Source organism: Hyla sarda, chromosome 4 (genome assembly GCF_029499605.1).
Source record: "Hyla sarda isolate aHylSar1 chromosome 4, aHylSar1.hap1, whole genome shotgun sequence".
Taxonomy (NCBI): domain Eukaryota; kingdom Metazoa; phylum Chordata; class Amphibia; order Anura; family Hylidae; genus Hyla; species Hyla sarda.
Window position 1 is genome coordinate 178,173,714 of NC_079192.1, and position 19,457 is coordinate 178,193,170.

The 19,457-nt window shown below is 43.2% G+C and overlaps 1 protein-coding gene across 3 annotated transcripts in view; it reads left to right on the forward strand.

The window, feature by feature from the left end:
* Positions 1–19,457, forward strand: part of SLC28A2 (solute carrier family 28 member 2) — a 79,876-nt gene that overhangs the window by 39,358 nt on the left and 21,061 nt on the right. For all 3 annotated transcript variants that reach the window (XM_056569304.1, XM_056569306.1, XM_056569305.1), the window contains 5 exons: positions 3,342–3,422; positions 5,662–5,742; positions 5,856–5,981; positions 14,228–14,358; positions 16,086–16,254. In XM_056569304.1, coding sequence (XP_056425279.1) covers positions 3,342–3,422; positions 5,662–5,742; positions 5,856–5,981; positions 14,228–14,358; positions 16,086–16,254 — 588 coding nt within the window. The remainder of the gene's footprint in view (positions 1–3,341; positions 3,423–5,661; positions 5,743–5,855; positions 5,982–14,227; positions 14,359–16,085; positions 16,255–19,457) is intronic.

Below are 19,457 nucleotides of genomic sequence, written 5' to 3' on the forward strand. Positions count from 1 at the left end.
ATTGGCCAAATAGTGTTGGCCACTCACAGCTTTCCGCAGCATATACGAATCTGTGATGTAAAGAGAACCTCACATCACAGCGGAGTATAGTGTGGGGCAGGGGACCAGACAAGTGCAGTGTGCCGCTGCTTCTATAGTTTCTACCAGAGGATCGCAGTGGGTGTCAGGATTGAAACCTGCTGTGATCTGACCTTAACTGCAGGTACTACACTCTGATCCTTGCTGGGAGCTGTAGTACCTGCATTAATAGACAGATCGCAACAGGTGTCAGAAGTGACACCCGGACATCTGTCTATTAGTACAGGTAATACAACTCCCAACATGGAGCAGAGTGCGCTCCATGTTGGGAGCAGTAGTACCCGCAGTAAGGGACAGATCACAGCAAGTGTCACTCCTGACACCTGTTGTCCTGATGTGAATTTCAGGACTCAACTGTGCTCAGGGCTACAGAGCCGGGAGAACAGCTAATGCTGAGCAGTAGATATACGTCGTATATCTACTGCCCAGCAAGAACTTACAGAGAGCCTGCCAAAGGCTGTCTGGGCATGCTGGGAGCTGTTGTTTTGCAACAATTGGAGGCTCCCTGTTTGGGAAGACATTGCAGTATGGGCGCTCTGCCCAGCGGAGAGTGCCAAAAATGTCCTGACCATTTTTTGTGTTTTTTTTTTCTTCTCGTTTCAGAACCATGTATGCAGAGGATTAGGCTAAGTTTTGACTTGTTTTTTTTTTCTGGCTGTTTTTGAAAAGCTGCCACTGCAGTTTTTGAGCCAAAGCCAGAATGTATTCAAAAGGAATAGGACATATAGAGCAAGGACTTCTACTTCTTCTCCCTTATGGATCCACTTCTGACTTTGGCTCAAAAACTGCAGTGGCAGTTTTCCAAAAACTGCCAGAAAAAAAAAACAAGTGGAAACTTAGCCTAACGGCGGATTCGGAGGACTACTGCGGATGAAATGGATTTTTATTTTATTTTAATAAAGTTGCTAACGAGGGCTGTGGGGGAGTGTTCTTTAAAATAAAATAATTTTCCCAATGTGTCATGGTTTTTTTTATTGAATTTTCAGTCTAAGTAGTGGAAGCCATCTTATTGATAGAATCCAATACTAAGCCGGGGCTTAGCCTTGGCCTCAAAAACAGTTAGCACTAACCCCCAATTATTACCCCGGTACCCACCACCACAGGGGTGTCGGGAAGAGCTGATACCAACAGGCCTGGAGCGTCAAAAATGGCTCTCCTGGGCGGTAACATGCTGGCGTTATTTAGGCTGGAGAGGGCCAGTAACAATGGTCCTCGCCCACCCAGGTAATGTCAGGCTTTTGCTGCTTGGATGATATCTGGCTGAGAATAAAAATACGGGGAACCCTATGCGTTTTTTTTGTTTTCATATATAAATGAAAAAACAAAACAAAACATAGAGTTCCCCATATTTTTATTGTCAGCCAGATATCAAACAAGCTGCAACAGCCTGATGTTACCAGGGTTACCTTTGTTACTGGCCCTCCCCAGCCTAAATAATGTAACGCTGTAACCACCTAGGTTCAGGAGCAACATTTTTTACGCTCCCGGACGGTTGGTGCCAGCTCTTCCCGGCACCCCTGTGGCGCTGGGTACCGGGTAATAATTGGGGGTTACCGCTAGCTGCTTTTGGTGCTAACTCTATGCCCTGGCATAGTAATGGATTCCGTCAATAAGACGGCTTCTACTACTAAGGCCGAAAATTCAATATAAAAAAAAAACGACACATTGGAAAAATTATTTTATTTTAAAAAACACTCCCCCACAGCCCTCGTTAGCCATTTTATTAAAAGAAAAAAAATCTAGTTCATCGCTGTAATCAACCGAATCCGCCGTAATCCTCTGTATACACGGATCTGAAACGAGAAGAAAAAAGAAACACAAAAAATTGGTTAGGACATTTTTGGTGCTCTCTGCTGGGGAGAGCTCCCATAATGCAATGTCTTCCCAAACAGAGAGCCTCCAATTGTTGCAAAACTACAACTCCCAGCATGCTCTGACAGCCTATGGCTGTCTGGGCATGCAGGGAGTTGTAGTTTAGCAACAGCTGGAGTCTCCCTGTCTGGGAAGACACTGGCAGAAGGGTCTGTTCACATTATACAAAAAGTACAATGTGAACAGAGCCTCACAATTACCAGTATCACCTGTAGCTCAGCCCTTAATGACATCATCACTAGGGGGCAGAGCTACAAGGGCCCGGCGGGGACAGGGAGCGAGGAGGTAAGGAAATCTCCTCTTCTGTATACACAGCTATCTATAGGTAGCTGTATATTCTGTATACTGCCCAAAGGGGCTATAGGAGCAGGGAGTTTTGTCAGTCTGTTGACAGGATTCCTGGCTCCTGTATAGTATACACTATACCTGAAGACCGTGAAAAAACTGCCACAGGGGACAAATTTGGCTGTTTCCTCACACCAGGAAAAATGCCCGAGAAACCCCTGAAAACTTTTTTACTGGCGTTTTTGCTGGTTGGAAAAAATCTCAGTGGAATCCTAACCTAAAGCTAAGTTTCTACTTGTTTTTTGGCGTTTTTTTTTTAATCCTTTTGCTGTTTCTTCTTTCTTTTTTGGCCTTTTTCAGCTCCTTGGCAGTTTTCCAAAGTCGCAGCATGTTGAGCCATTGGCATTTTTTGTTGTCAAAATCGTGGCATTTTTCTCCCATAGAAGTCTATGGGAGTGAAAAGACGCCATTATAAACACCATGTATGTTTTGCATTTTTTTGGGGCGTTTTTTCACCTGTGAAAAAAAGGGGCTGTTCCCAGGAATAGGAACAGCATCCCTTTTTTTCTGGAGTCAGCCAAAAAGTTCAAAAAATCCAACTTGGAAAGGCTGCAAAAACTGCCAAGGTGCCAAAAATGCAATTTACTCACACAAAAAACCCTCAAAAAAAGCCAGACGCAGGAAATTTCACTGGCTTTTTTTCACATCTGGTGTGTTTTTGCAGCATTTATCTGGGTGTTTCCATTTGCATTTTATGATTGAAAAAAATACTGCAGCCAGATGAATCCCTCATAGGGTATGGTCACATATGCAAAATCTGATGCAGATTTTCCGCTCAGAAAATACACAGTGGATTTTACTACCCATTGACTTTAATGGGTCCTCAACAAATCTGCAATAGTGGAGAATTAATTTGTCAATGGGTAGCATCATATTCACAGCGGGAAATCTACTGCAGAATTTCCACTGCACAATTTTCATGCAGAAAATTCACAGAAGATTTTGTATGTGTGAACTTGTGTATGTTACATGCTGATTTTGTTGCTGATTCACCATGAATCTCTCTAATAATTAAAGATGTTCCTTCTGTGCATTGTTTCTTATAGGCTCTTCCTATAGTCGTGTTTTTTAGCTGTGTGATGTCCATCCTTTACTATGTTGGGCTAATGCAATATGTAATTCTTAAGGTAAGTTGCTTAAATATACATTTCCAGACATTGTGTGTGTTTGGGGGGATTATGTCTTAAAATTTTTGTTTAAACTAATAAAATAAGTACTGATTAGCTATTACTGAGGTGCTCCTGTATTCTATTACAAGCGTATTATTTTTGCCATTATTAAAAAAAAAAAATGTTTTCTTTAATAAATCTTCATTATTTTCCATTGTACATACACATAAATAAAAAAGAATAATTCAGTCCACAGAATATTCTTATAAATAACAATATTCATCCCACTTTCCCACCCCACCCTCCCATTAGAAACGTCCGACACCCGGGGGTGGTACAAATTTTTTTTTTTTTTTAAATACTTCAACATTTCAGGATTCATATTTGTTTATTCATATATCTCTCTACTCTCTCTTTCACCTATCCCAGATCTTATTTAAACCTTAAAGTGGTTATCCGCCATGAGGTGATTTTAGTATGTACCTGGCAGACAGTAATGGACATGCTTAGGAAGGATCTGCGCTTGTCTTGGGGCTAAATGGCTATGTTGTAAGATTACCATAACACTGTGGCTATCTTTTTGTGAACTGGTATTTCCTGTTTGACTTTTCTTTTTTTGACTACAAATCCCATAATTCCATTTTCCTCCCTCCCACACATCAGCCACCTCACCCATTGAAACATAAATGAGCTGCATCCTTTCAAAAGACCTGTTGTTTTCAATCAGGGTGCCTACAGCTGTTACATTAGTTGTAGATTGATCTCTCTCCCACCAAGCGATTCCTCCACCCATTGAAGCAGACAGGTTCCCTGTCATCAGCTGACTAGTGAGTCAGGTCTCTGAGACAACAGTCATTTTGTTTGCTGTTAAAAATAAATATTGGAGTGAAAATCACAGACGAATTGTGAGAAAACCGTAACACACAGGTGCAGACACTATATTATGAACTACACTAACTTTACAGCCCCTGTAGCATAGTCAAATAAAAAAAATTCCTAGAATACCCCTTTAATTCTTGTTTCTTATTCCCCTTACAGGATAATAATTCCTATTTCATAATTTTATCTACCAAATTATATCAATGCCTAAGACCTGGGACCCTCAAGGACATCCAGACCCTCATAATCAGTAATTTAGCACAGAAAAACTGTTTTCTTAAAAGAGCTCCTTGTTTCAAGCTGCCTTCCTGAATACCCAATAGGACCTGAAGGGGGGAAAACTCATTCTCCACCTTCAATCTTATTTAAATTTCACCCAATATTTCCTGCCGAAATGTATTAATCTCCGAACATGCCCACATAATATGAACAAAATTTGCTCCTTCTGCCGCACATCTGGGACAATTATCCTCTTTCCTGTGTCCTATTTTCTTTAAACTTACAGGAGTGAAATATACACCGTGCAAAAATTTTTACTGAAATAACCTGTAAGAGTTATTTATTGAAACTGTTTTAACATTTAACGCTGCCTTCCATTGTGCCTCCATGATTAACCCCAGTGAATCTTCCCATTTCTTTTGAAACCTTTTCTTTACATTTTTAGTAACTTCAGACCGTAATATTTTATATAGTCTAACCATAATTTTCTTACCTGAGCCTTCTAATGTTCTAAGCTCATCAAATATGGTATGGTGTTTAATAGATTTAGTTTAATAAATTCTCCTTTAAAATAATCAAAAGGATTAACCATTACCCTATTACCCAAATATTCCAGGGACCCCATTCTCCCACCACTTGCATTCCCAAATCTGATTGATCTAAACTATGACCTATGGAAGTGCATATGATTTTGCCCAGTTTATTTCCAGGCCTGACCTCCTACCAAAATCTAAAAAAATTTGTTTCAACCTTGGAACAGCTCTCACTGGTTCCTGCACATATAGAAGCAAATCATCGGCATATAGCGCAATCTTGCCACTATTAAATTCAGAAAATGTATTTCTTTCTAGCACTACATTTCAATATATTTATGATCTATGTCTTAAAGTTGCAATTAGAATTACATTCTTATGTCCTGACCATAGTGATAGAATAATACTCAGTTCACTATTGTGTTGTGGTTTCCGCTTATAATGAATTCTATTGACTTATAATGGTGTACATTGGATTCCACTGTGGTGTCTGTCACTTTGACAGAAATAATAATGCATGAAAATCTATTCTTGCCATCAAATCTGACATGGTTCCCAGTGGAGGGTCTGCCATCTGACAAATGCCATCTATGCCATCTAGAACAAACTTTTTACATATTTTGTAGATTTCCTGGCTCATGCAAGTAACAATGGGGACCACAGCTACGGAAACATTAAGTGTGGCTGGTAACATTTTTGTTGGACAGGTAAGAAGAAGAAACATGCTATCCATATGTGTTTTACAATGTCAGGAACTGATGCTCTGTAGACTATTGTAACTTTGTTAACCAATAATATTGTGACATCTTTTCATTTACAGACAGAAGCTCCATTGCTAATTCGTCCCTACTTACCACACATGACAAAATCGGAAATCCATGCTGTTATGACTGGGGGTTTTGGAACCATTGCTGGCAGTGTCATGGGTGCATACATTTCATTTGGTGTAAGCTCATTCCCTCTTCTATTCTTAATATTGCACTTCTCTTGAAGGGAATCTGTCAACTGCAGTTCACATTCCAAACTGCTGACACTGTTGATAGCTGTTAGGGCCAGAAAACATTTCATATATCTAAGACAAAGTTAGGAAAATAGACATGGCCACACATTATCATGTTGTAAGTTAATCTGTTGCTCATTGGCTCTGGGCAGTGCCACCCCACAGACACATTTAACATTTATGTTACTTTTCATTTATCTGTCTGTGCTTTCATAACGTAGAAACATGTCTTAATTCTCTGATGCCGAATGTGAAAGAGGCGTTCCCAAAACCCTGAAGTATTGAGGGCTGGAATGCCTTCTTGCCCCTCTCCCATCCCTTTCTCGCTTGATTGACAGACAGGTGGAAGCCAAGGCCTGTTTCCAAATCTTGCACCGGATGCAGGAACAAGATTTGGAAATAGGACTCTGTTACCAGTTGGCTGCCAGTCAAACAGAGACAGGGATGGGAGGGGAAATAAGGAGGCGTTCCAGCCCCCAGAACTTCAGGGGCTTGGGAACACCTCTGACTCCTTCCACCTGAGAATAAAAGTATTTTCTATGTTATTGAAGAACAGACAGATGTATGAAAGGTACCATGTATCTCCTTATCCTAAAAGCTAAGGAACAGTGTCGACAGTTTGAAACAGGAAAGGCAGCTTACTGATTCCCTTTAATTTGTTATATGAATTATTGTATGAATAAGTATAATTATATGTATACCAATATTTCAGTCATAGTACATTACTTAGGCATAGTTAATAAAACATAAAGGGGGAGATTTATCAAAACCTATCCAGAGGAAAAGTTGTCCATAGAAACCAATCAGCTTTCTTCTTTCATTTTTAACAAGGCCTCTACAAAATGAAAGAAGCGATCTGATTGGTTGCTATGGGCAACTGGGCAACTTTTTCTTTGCACAGATTTTGATAAATCTCCCCCAATATTATTATTATTTTAACTTTATTTTTTGCATTTTTTCATTTCCTTACACATATTAAAACAGAGGGTAGTAGGCATAGTTATTACACAGAAAGTATAGAATTGGAAGGAAGCAAATAGAACAAAGTCTTCCTGTTGAGGTTATACATTCATAGCCTATAGATTTTCGTAGGTAATACAAGGATTGTCATTGAGAAAAATCATTCTAATAGATTAATTGCATGCAGGGGTACAACATCCAAGGGACAAGGTGACAACTTTTATCAGGTGGCAAAGATTACAGTACCTCTACTGACTGCAAGGGACAGTAAATATACACTCCCACCCTGGACTTTCCCTCTTTAACCCCTTAAGGACGCAGGACGTAAATGTACGTCCTGGTGCGGTGGTACTTAACGCACCAGGATGTACATTTACGTCCTGTGCATAACCGCGGGCATCGGAGCGATGCCCGTGTCATGCGCGGCTGATCCCGGCTGCTGATCGCAGCCAGGGACCCGCCGGCAATGGCCGACGCCCGCGATCTCGCGGGCGTCCGCCATTAACCCCTCAGGTGCCGGGATCAATACAGATCCCGGCATCTGCGGCAGTGCGCGATTTGAATGAATGATCGGATCGCCCGCAGCGCTGCTGCGGGGATCCGATCATTCATAACGCCGCACGGAGGTCCCCTCTCCTTCCTCCGTCCGGCTCCCGGCATCTCCTGCTCTGGTCTGTGATCGAGCAGACCAGAGCAGAAGATGACCGATAATACTGATCTGTTCTATGTCCTATACAAAGAACAGATCAGTATTAGCAATCATGGTATTGCTATGAATAGTCCCCTATGGGGACTATTCAAGTGTAAAAAAAAATGTAAAAGTAAAAGTAAAAAAAAAGTGAAAAATCCCCTCCCCCAATAAAAAAGTAAAACGTCAGTTTTTTCCTATTTTACCCCCAAAAAGCGTAAAAATTTTTTTATAGACATATTTGGTATCACCGCGTGCGTAAATGTCCGAAATATTAAAATAAAATGTTAATGATCCCTTACGGTGAACGGCGTGAACGAAAAAAAAAAAAGTCCAAAACTCCTACTTTTTTAATACATTTTATTAAAAAAAAAATTATAAAAAATGTATTAAAAGTTTTTTATATGCAAATGTGGTATCAAAAAAAAGTACAGATCATGGCGCAAAAAATGAGCCCCCATACCGCTGCTTATATGGAAAAATAAAAAAGTTAGAGGTCATCAAAATAAAGGGATTATAAATGTACTAATTTGGTTAAAAAGTTTGTGATTTTTTTTAAGCGCAATAATAATATAAAAGTATGTAATAATGGGTATCATTTTAATCGTATTGACCCTAAAAATAAAGAACACACGTCATTTTTACCATACATTGTACGGCGTGAAAACGAAACCTTCCAAAATTAGCAAAATTGCGTTTTTTGTTTTCATTTCCCCACAAAAATTGTGTTTTTTGGTTGCGCCATACATTTTATGATATAATGAGTGATGTAATTACAAAGGACAACTGGTTGCGCAAAAAACAAGCCCTCATACTAGTCTGTGGATGAAAATATAAAAGAGTTATGATTTTTAGAAGGCGAGGAGGAAAAAATGAAAACGTAAAAATTTAATTGTCCTTAAGGCCAAAATGGGCCAAAATGAGTCCTTAAGGGGTTAAGGTTGGAAAAGGGACCGGTGAAAATATTTTACTTTTCACCTCAAATAACAATAAGGATGAAAACACCCTTGTATTTATGGTTTGAGTTATATGGCTGGGCTCCTGACAGAGATTCCGAGGCCAGACAGCGCCAAATGAATCCGTCGGTGCCGGGGCTGCGCTAACATTGCTGTCTTCATAGATGGCAATGTATTCCGTGATGATTTCGCTGGGATCTTTCTTTTGGTGACAAAAATGCCATCACTTAAATTCTGTAGTGTTCACCATGCAGCAGAATCACATTAACAGCAAAAAGATTCTGCTGCACTGGACTTTCTGAGCATACTTTCTAAATGGAATTATTTTGAAAATTCCTCAGTCTGTACCTCACCTAAAGGTGTTACTGTCACTTAATAAAACTGTACAAATGCCACGGTGACATGTCATGAGTTTTCCTCGATCGGTGTCTTGTTTTGTTCAATGACATCAATGCTTTAAAGCAGGGGCTGACACAGACAGCAGAGGGCCCCTGTGCAAAGAATGTGCCTGCCCCCCCCCCAGCACTGTGCCCCCTCATGTACCTAGACCCCATCGGAGGGCCTCCACTTACCCCGCGCATGTAGTGTCGCCACTTGCCTTGTCCACCACAGGTGGATGGAACGGCTCCTGAGGTGGGCTCCGGGTGGCCCCTGTCCCTCTCAGTGTGCGGCCCAGTGAGTACTCCCCCGAGTCAGCCTGACCCGTATCTAGCTGGGAGGCAGAGGGCAGTGCTCCCCTTTACATTCACACCCCTGGACTTAGCACGACACCCCTTGGCACCCCCTGGTTCCTTTGCTTCTTATCCTTAGTAATAGAAGTGACTTACAGGCAGGGCCAGACTGGGACCAAAAATAGGCCCAGGCATTTTAAAATAAACAGCCCATTTTTATGGTGGGGATCTGACTCATGGGACCCCCACCAATCACCTTGGTTCAAGTGGCTCCCCAGATGTTGGAAAGCTGCAACTCCTATTATGTCTGAAGTGACTACAGCTGATGGGACAGTCAGGAGACTACACAATGATATCAGTGACTACAGCTCTGATGGGACAGTTAGGAAAATACACAATGATATCACTGACCTGAGTGACGTCTTCTCTGTTGTCTTTACTTTTCTTCTTCATCTGGTCCAGACACCAGGATTTCTTCCATCTTCTCTGCAGAGTCTGACACCTGGACATCATTGGTTCCTTAATTTGTCAGTAGATCCTCATCCTCTGTATGATGACAATAATCATTATAACCTTGCCAAATACTGTACCCCCTGAATATAATACTGCCAACCACTGTACCCCCGAATATAATACTGCCAAATACTGTTCCCCTGAATATAATACTGCCAACCACTGTACCCCCTGAATACTGCCAACCACTGTACCCCTGAATATAATACTGCCAACCACTGTACTCTATTAATATAATACTGCCAACCACTGTACCCCTGAATATAATACTGCCAACCACTGTACTCTATTAATATAATACTGCCAACCACTGTACCCCTGAATATAATACTGCCAAATACTGTACCCCTGAATATAATACTGCCAACCACTGTACCCCCAAATATAATACTGCCAACCACTGTACCCTGAATATAATACTGCCAACCACTGTACCCCCTGAATATAATACTGCCAAATACTGTACCCCTGAATATAATACTGCCAACCGCTGTACCCTGAATATAATACTGCCAAATACTGTACCCCTGAATATAATACTGCCAACCACTGTACTCCATTAATATAATACTGCCAACCACTATACACCACTGAATCACCCCATACACCCCACGCACTCCATCCTCAGTCTCCTCATCACCCCACGCAACCCATCCTCAGTCTCCTCATCTCCCCCATACACCCCACACAACCCATCTTCAGTCTAATCATCACCCCCATACACCCCACGCACCCCATCCTCAGTCTCATCACCCCATACACCCCACACAACCCATCCTCGGTCTTCTCATCACCCCACACACTCCATCCTCGGTCTCCTCATCACCCCATGCACTCCATCCTCAGTCTCCTCATCACCCCCATATACCCCATCCTCAGTCTCCTCATCACCCCATACACCCCACGCACCCCATCCTCAGTCTCATCACCCCATACACCCCACACACTCCATCCTCGGTCTCCTCATCACCCCATGCACTCCATACTCAGTCTCCTCATCACCCCCATATACCCCATCCTCAGTCTCCTCATCACCCCATACACCCCACGCACCCCATCCTCAGTCTCATCACCCCCATACACCCCACGCACCCCATCTTCAGTCTCATCACCCCATACACCCCACACAACCCATCCTCGGTCTCCTCATCACCCCATACACCCCATCCTCAGTCTCCTCATCACCCCATACACCCCACACACCCCATCTTCAGTCTCCTCATCACCCCATACATCCCATGCACTCCATCCTCAGTCTCCTCATCACCCCATGCACTCCATCCTCAGTCTCCTCATCACCCCATACACCCCACGCACCCCATCTTCAGTCTCATCACCCCATACACCCCACACAACCCATCCTCGGTCTCATCACCCCATACACCCCATCCTCAGTCTCCTCATCACCCCATACATCCCATGCACTCCATCCTCAGTCTCCTCATCACCCCATGCACTCCATCCTCAGTCTCCTCATCACCCCATGCACTCCATCCTCAGTCTCCTCATCACCCCATGCACTCCATCCTCAGTCTCCTCATCACCCCATGCACTCCATCCTCAGTCTCCTCCTCACCCCATGCACTCCATCCTCAGTCTCCACATCACCCCATGCACTCCTTCCTCAGTCTCCTCATCACCCCATGCACTCCATCCTCAGTCTCCTCATCACCCCATACACCCCATCCTCAGTCTCCTCATCACCCCATACACCCCACGCACTCCATCCTCAGTCTCCTCATCACCCCATACACCCCACACACCCCATCCTCAGTCTCCTCATCACCCCATGCACTCCATCCTCAGTCTCCTCATCACCCCATGCACTCCATCCTCAGTCTCCTCATCACCCCATACACCCCACACACCCCATCCTCAGTCTCCTCATCACCCCATACACCCCACGCACTCCATCCTCAGTCTCCTCATCACCCCATACAACCCACACACCCCATCCTCAGTCTCCTCATCACCCCATGCACTCCATCCTCAGTCTCCTCATCACCCCATACACCCCATGCACTCCATCCTCAGTCTCCTCATCACCCCATGCACTCCATCCTCAGTCTCCTCATCACCCCATGCACTCCATCCTCAGTCTCCTCATCACCCCATGCACTCCATCCTCAGTCTCCTCATCACCCCATACACTCCATCCTCAGTCTCCTCATCACCCCATGCACCCCATCCTCAGTCTCCTCCTCACCCCATGCACACCATCCTCAGTCTCCTCATCACCCCATACACCCCACACACCCCACCCTCAGTCTCCTCATCACCCCATGCACTCCATCCTCAGTCTCCTCCTCACCCCATGCACTCCATCCTCAGTCTCCTCATCACCCCATACACCCCACACACCCCATCCTCAGTCTCCTCATCACCCCATGCACTCCATCCTCAGTCTCCTCATCACCCCATACACCCCATGCACTCCATCCTCAGTCTCCTCATCACCCCATACTCCCCACGCACTCCATCCTCAGTCTCCTCATCACCTCATGCACTCCATCCTCAGTCTCCTCATCACCCCATACACCCCATGCACTCCATCCTCAGTCTCCTCATCACCCCATACTCCCCACGCACTCCATCCTCAGTCTCCTCATCACCCCATACACCCCATGCACTCCATCCTCAGTCTCCTCAGCACCCCATACACCCCATGCACTCCATCCTCAGTCTTCTCATCACCCCATACACCCCATGCACTCCATCCTCAGTCTCCTCATCACCCCATACACCCCATGCACTCCATCCTCAGTCTCCTCATTACCCCCATACACCCCATGCACTCCATCCTCAGTCTCCTCATCACCCCATACACCCCATGCACTCCATCCTCATCACCCCATACACCCCATGCACTCAATCCTCAGTCTCCTCATCACCCCATGCACTCCATCCTCAGTCTCCTCATCACCCCATACACCCCACGCACTCCATCCTCAGTCTCCTCATCACCTCATATACCTTAAGCACCTCATCAGTATTACACAGCTGACACCCCCCCCAGTCCTTCTCATCAACATTAAACCCCCTAATCACTACACCCCTGACCCCCCTTCTGGTCCTCCTTATCAACACTACGCTCTCCCAGACCCCCAATCCTCCTTATCATTACACAACCAACCTCTTCAACACCCCTCCTGTCCTCTTCATCATCATTACAATCCCCTCCCCAACCCCCCACCACCCTGCACCCGACCGTCGCTCTCCTCACCTTATCTGCTCAGCGATGCGGCTGTGAGGCGGGAGGGTTTGCTGCTCCTGTCGCTTCTGCCGGGGTCAGAGGACATGACACGTGACGTCAGGGGCTTGGAACAGACGTGCGTGTCTGCGTGGGGCACGTCTGTTCCCATCAGCCCCTGGCCTGTCCGTCTCGCCCGGCTGGTTTAAAGGTAAATTACTGCTGTCAGCGGCAGGTCCGGGAACTGTTGCTGCAGCATATAGTATGAAGTACTGGCAGGGGGCCCAGACTGTGAGGCCCAGGCTGTGACCTGGGCCACTAGGGGGGCCCCCTAACACGCTGGGCCCCTGTGCAGCCGAACCGGCTGAATAAGTGATATGTCCGCCCCTGCTTTAAAGGGGTTCTCCGATGCTTAGACATCTTATCCCCTATCCAAAGGACAGCTATCACGCCCCCTTCCGTAGGCTTGCATTGAGGGGCGGAGCGTGACGTCACACGGGGGCGGAGGCGTTATGTCGCATGCCGCCGGCCCTGTGGTCGCCGGTAATCAGTCCCGGAGCGAGCACGCTCAGGGGACTGATTATAAACGGGGTGCCGCGTGCAAGATCACGGGGGTCCCCAGCGGCGGGACTCCCGCGGTTGCCGGTAATCAGACCCGGAGCGAACACGCTCCGGGGACTGATTACAAATGGGGTGTCGCGTGCAAGATCACGGGGGTCCCCAGCGGCGGGACTCCCGCGATCAGGCATCTTATCCCCTATCCTTTGGATAGGGGATAAGATGTCTAAGCACCGGAGAGCCCCTTTAAGACAAGGTCTACACAGCGTAAACTAAACACAAAAATACTGCAGTAAAATACATTTAAAGGGGTATTTTTGTATTTTTGTTTTATAATGTCTGCTAATAAAATCTTTGGAAAAGCAGCTGTCAGTGCACACACAGTTTTAAGAATTTTCAGTATCTCCAGTGTTGGAATTACAGCAATTTTTCCAACAATGTGTGCACTGACTGCCGCTGTTTCATACACTTTAATGGAACACATAATTAGATTTAAAAAAAAAAAAACTGCCCCATTTTATATCTATTTTACTGCCATATTTTTGTTTTCATTTTACAATGTGTAAACTTAGCCTGAGAGTAGAAGTATAGTAAGAAATGTTTATAAAGGGTAATTAAATGCAATTCTTCTAAATACATGCACATTATTATTCCAGATTGACCCATCTTCACTTATTGCAGCGTCTGTCATGGCTGCTCCATGCGCTCTTGCCCTTTCTAAGTTGGTTTACCCTGAAACAGAAGAATCAAAGTTCAAGAATGAAGACGGTGTCAAGATAGAAAAGGGGTAATTAGCATGTTGTATAAAGATGCTTATTAAAAACACTGACTGGCCATAGCTTTAAATTTTAAAGGGGTACTCCAGTGGAAAACTTTTTTTTTTTTTTATGAACTGATGCCAGAAAGTTAAATAGATTTGTAAATTAATTCTATAAAAAAAATCTTTACCCTTCCAGTACTTTTTAGTAGCTGTTTGCTACAGAGGAAATTATTTTCTTTTTGAATTCCTTTTTTGTCTTGTCCACAGTGCTCTCTGCTGACACCTCTGTCCGTGCCATGAACTGTCCAGAGTAGCATAGGATTACTATGGGCATTTTCTCCTGCTCTGGACAGTTCCTGATACAGACAGAGGTGTCAGCAGTCAGCACTGTGGACAAGACAAAAGAGAAATTCAAAAAGAAAAGAATTTCTCTATAGCATACAGCTGCTAAAAAGTACTGGAAGGATAAAGATTTTTTAATAGAAGTAATTTACAAATCTGTATAACTTTCTAGCACCAGTTGCTTTAAAAATAAAAAATAAAAAAAATTTCACCCGGAGTTCCCCTTTAAGGATATAGCCCATTTTGGCCCTGAGGACACAACCAATTTCCATTTTTGTGTTTTTTCCTCCTTTATTTTTCCATCTACAGACCCATATGGGATAGATTTTTGTCTTTTTTGTTAGCCGTTGAAGAGTCAGACTGGTGGTGCTGAGCTGCAGCAGCGCCTCCTCCCTCCCCTCCTGTCCTAATTTCACTAATTTACATATAGTGCTCAATCCTAAAAGCCGAGTTCTGCACATTAAAATTACACAGGGTACGGGAGGGAGGAGTTGTGCTGCTACAGCTCTGCACCACTAGTTTGCTAACAAATCAATTTACAAACTGCGATCGGCAAAACTAAAGGTATGGTTCATTTCATCCCCTAACACCTATCTGCCCGGATCTGCAGCTCTGTAACTGGTAAAGAACTTGCAGATTCCCTTTAAGTCTACAGCCACAGCAGGAGAAAATCATGGTTATCATAGGAGTCATAATTATTGATCAGTGTAGCACTTCCCCCTGCAGTAATTTGTCCCATTAGGTAGGAAAATTCTGGTTCAGTAGATGAATGTCATTTTGGATTGGTTTATTGATTGGTAGGATTTATGGTTATGATAAAGAACTAAAATATACACTAACTTTTTACACAATTTGCTCCTCTGATAGCAGGAGTGCTCACTAGCATATCTTTAATTTATGATCTATAAACATTTTTTTTTTTTTACAATTTAAATATGTCTCAGCCACTATGGTTTTAGCCACTAGGGGCCTCCCTTCCACTGTATTTGCTGATAACTGCCTGTTGTTAGGCCCAGCCTGTCTCTAGGAACAGAGGCAGCAGACAGACTGTATAAAGTAGAGTGGGGCGATGCTAATCACAGGCTGCTCTTTCTACTCATACAGCCACTGCATCAGCTCAGAGCTTCAGCTCCAAGCAACAGGATCTCTGCAGCTGCAAGCAGGGCAGTTCATTCTTTATTGTGGTCAAGTAGCTTCTTGCTTAGTTAGTCTAATTTAACTACAGTCAAATATGCGATGGTGTTTGTCACTGCATGTGCTATAAAGGGTTTTCACTTGCTATCATTTTCTCTATGTTCTGAAAATATGTTAACTAAATGTGTAGATTTGGTTATATCTGATAAAGACAGTACTATTAAACAATTTCTATATTTTATTGTTTTTAATGTTTGTATGTTTCTTTGCACCCTAAGGGAAGAAAGAACTATACTGGAAGCTGCCAGCAATGGTGCTGCTGCCTCTGTGGGTCTGGTTGCAAACATTGCAGCCAATTTAATTGCATTCATGGCCTTACTTGAGTTCATTAATTCTGCTTTCTCCTGGCTGGGAGGAATGGTGAACTATCCACAACTCACATTACAGGTGAGGAAACAACATATTACTTGTTAAAGTTTGGACAATGTGAAGAATTATTGAATTCAATGTTTCTAAATAGCATTTACTATTGGTAAAAACAATACATAACTAAACTCAAGGAATGTTATCACATCCCAGTATACCTATATTAAATGATATTTTCAAGGGAGACCATGGGATATGCAGACTAACTGCTGGTTGGTCTTCATCTGCACAGCATTATTTAACCCCTTAAAGGGGTACTCCGGTGAAAACCTTTTTTCTTTTAAATCAACTGGTGGCAGAAAGTTAAACATATTTGTAAATTACTTCTATTAAAAAAACCTTAATCCTTCCTGTACTTATTAGCTGCTGAATACTACAGAGGAAATTCTTTTCTTTTTGGAATGCTCTCTGATGACATCACAAGTGCAGTTCTCTCTGCTGACGTTATTATAATGATAATAACGCTTTATTTATTGTTGTCCTTAGTGGAATTTGAACCAAGGCCCCAGCACTGCACGGCAGCAGTGCTAACCACTGAGCCACCATGCTGCCCGTAGCATACATCTGCTATGCATGGTTGCTAAAATGAACAGAGATGTCAGCAGAGAGCACTGTGCTCGTGATGTCATCAGTGTTCCAAAAAGAAAGGAATTTCCTCTGTAGCATTCAGCAGCTAATAAGTACTGGAAGGATTAAGATTTTTTAATAGAAGTAATTTACAAATATGTTTAACTTTCTGCCACCAGTTGATTTAAAAGAAAAAAGGTTTTCACCGGAGTACCCCTTTAAGGACACAGCCCATTATAGCCTTAAGGACCAGAGCATTTTTTGCACATCTGACCACTGTCATTTTAAGCAGTTATAACTCTGGGATGCTTTTCCTAATCACTCTGATTCAGAGATTGTTTTTTCGTGACGTATTCTACTTAGTCTAACATAGTGGTACATTTTTTGTCGATTCTTGCATCATTTCTTGGTGAAAAAATCTAAAATTTCATGAAAAATTAGAACTTTTTCTAACTTTGACGTTCTCTGCTTGTAAGGAAAATGGACTTTCCAAATACATTTTATATTGATTCACATATACAATATGTCTACTTTATGTTTGCATCATAAAGTTGACATGTTTTCAGGTACCAGTTCAGTTTTGAAGTGGATTTGAAGGGCCTTCATATTAGAAATACTCCATAAATGACCCCATTATAAAAACTGCACCCCTCAAAGTATACAAAATGACATTCAGAAAGTGTGTTAACCCTTTAGGTGTGTCACAGGAATAGCAGCAAAGTGAAGGTGAAAATTCAAAATCTTAATTTTTTACACTCGCGTGTTCTTGTAGACCCAGTTTTTGAATTTTTACAAGGGGTAAATGGAGAAAAAGCTCCCCAAAATTTGTAACCCCATTTCTTGGGGTATGGGAATACCCCATATGCGGACGTCATGTGCTCTGCTGGCACAATACAATGCTCAGAAGAGAGGGAGTCACATTTGGCTTTTGGAGAGAGAATTTAGCTGAAATGGTTTTTGGGGGGCATGTTGCATTTAGGAAGCCCCTATGGTGCCAGAGAAGCAAAAAAAAAAAAACAAAAAAAAACACATGGCATACTATTTTGGAAATTACACCCCTCAAGGCACATAACAAGGGGTATAGTGAGCCTTAACACCCCACAGGTGTTTGACGACTGTTCGGTAAAGTTGGATGTGTAAATTACATTTTTTTTTTGTCTCCAAAATGTATTTTTTTTCCCAAATTTACCCTTTTTACAAGAGATAATAGGAGAAAATGCCCCCCAAAATTTGTAACCCCATCTCTTCTGAGTATGGAAATACTCCATACATGGACGTCATGTGCTCTGGTGGCGCACTACAATGCTCAGAAGAGAAGGAGTCACATTTGGCTTTTGGAGAGAGAATTTTGCTGAAATGGTTTTTGGAGGGCATGTTGCATTTAGGAAGCCCCTATGGTGCCAGAGCAGCAAAAAAAAAAAAACACATGGCATACTATTTTGGAAATTACACCCCTCAAGGAACATAACAAGCACTACAGTGAGCCTTAACACCCCACAGGTGTTTGATAAATGTTCATTAAAGTGGGATGTGAAAATAATTTTTTTTATTTTTTACACTAAAATGCTGGGGTTACCCCAATTTTTTCATTTTCACAAGTGGTAACAGGAGAAAATGTCCCCCACAATTTGTAAATACATTTCTTCAGAGTAAGGACATACCTCATATTTGGATGTTAACTGCTCTGCGGGTGCACACCAGGTCTCAGAAGAGCTGGAGTGCCATTCAGCTTTTAGAGAATTTTGCTGGAATCGGTCAGGGGCCTTGAGCGTTTACAGAGCTACCATTGTGCCAGAACAGCAGGACACCATCATTTTGGAAACTACACCCCTCATGGAACGTAACAAAGGGTACATTAAGTATTTACACCTCACAGGTGTTTTGAACAGTGGGCCATAAAATGACAAAATAGGGGGGGTTTTTTTGCAAAAATTCTGGTGTTACACCAAATTTTTCATTTGCACAAAGGGTAGTAGGAGAAAATGCCCCCCAAATTTTGTAACCCCATTGCTTCTGAGTATGGAAATACTCCATATGTGGGCGTAACATGCTGTGGGGGCGCACTACAGGGCTCAAGAGTCATAGAGCTATGTTTGCATTTGAGGCCTATGGCATATCAGTATCTGACGGTTACATATATTCAGCAGAAAATAAGAAAAAGAAACACCCACATGTGACCCCATTCCACACAGTACACCCCTGAGAAAGGTGTATAGGGGGAAACTGGACATTTGGAACGGACTGGTGTTCCCAAAATTTATTTTCCAGGAATGGATGAAGTGCACTATGGGGAAAATTAAAATGAAAATTTTACTACTGATATGCCAATTATGTTCCCAGAATGATGACCCAGAGCATAGCCAAAAGTAAAAAATATGCCCACCCCAAATCCTATGCTCTGAATCATCATTCTGGGAATATGATGTGTGTGGCTGTCTCTAACCTGTTGTCTCAAATGTGCACACCATTCAGGTGGAGAGATAGCGACATAACCCCCCCCCCGATGATAGTGACCCATGACCCATTTAAAAAATGGCACCTTCTCTCAGCTCTGGCCACTGACTAAGATCGGTGGGCCGGCAGAGCTGAGAGATGGGGACATTCACCCCTCCTCTTCCGGCTTCTATTGGTCGGCCGACCAATAGCAGCACTCCTGG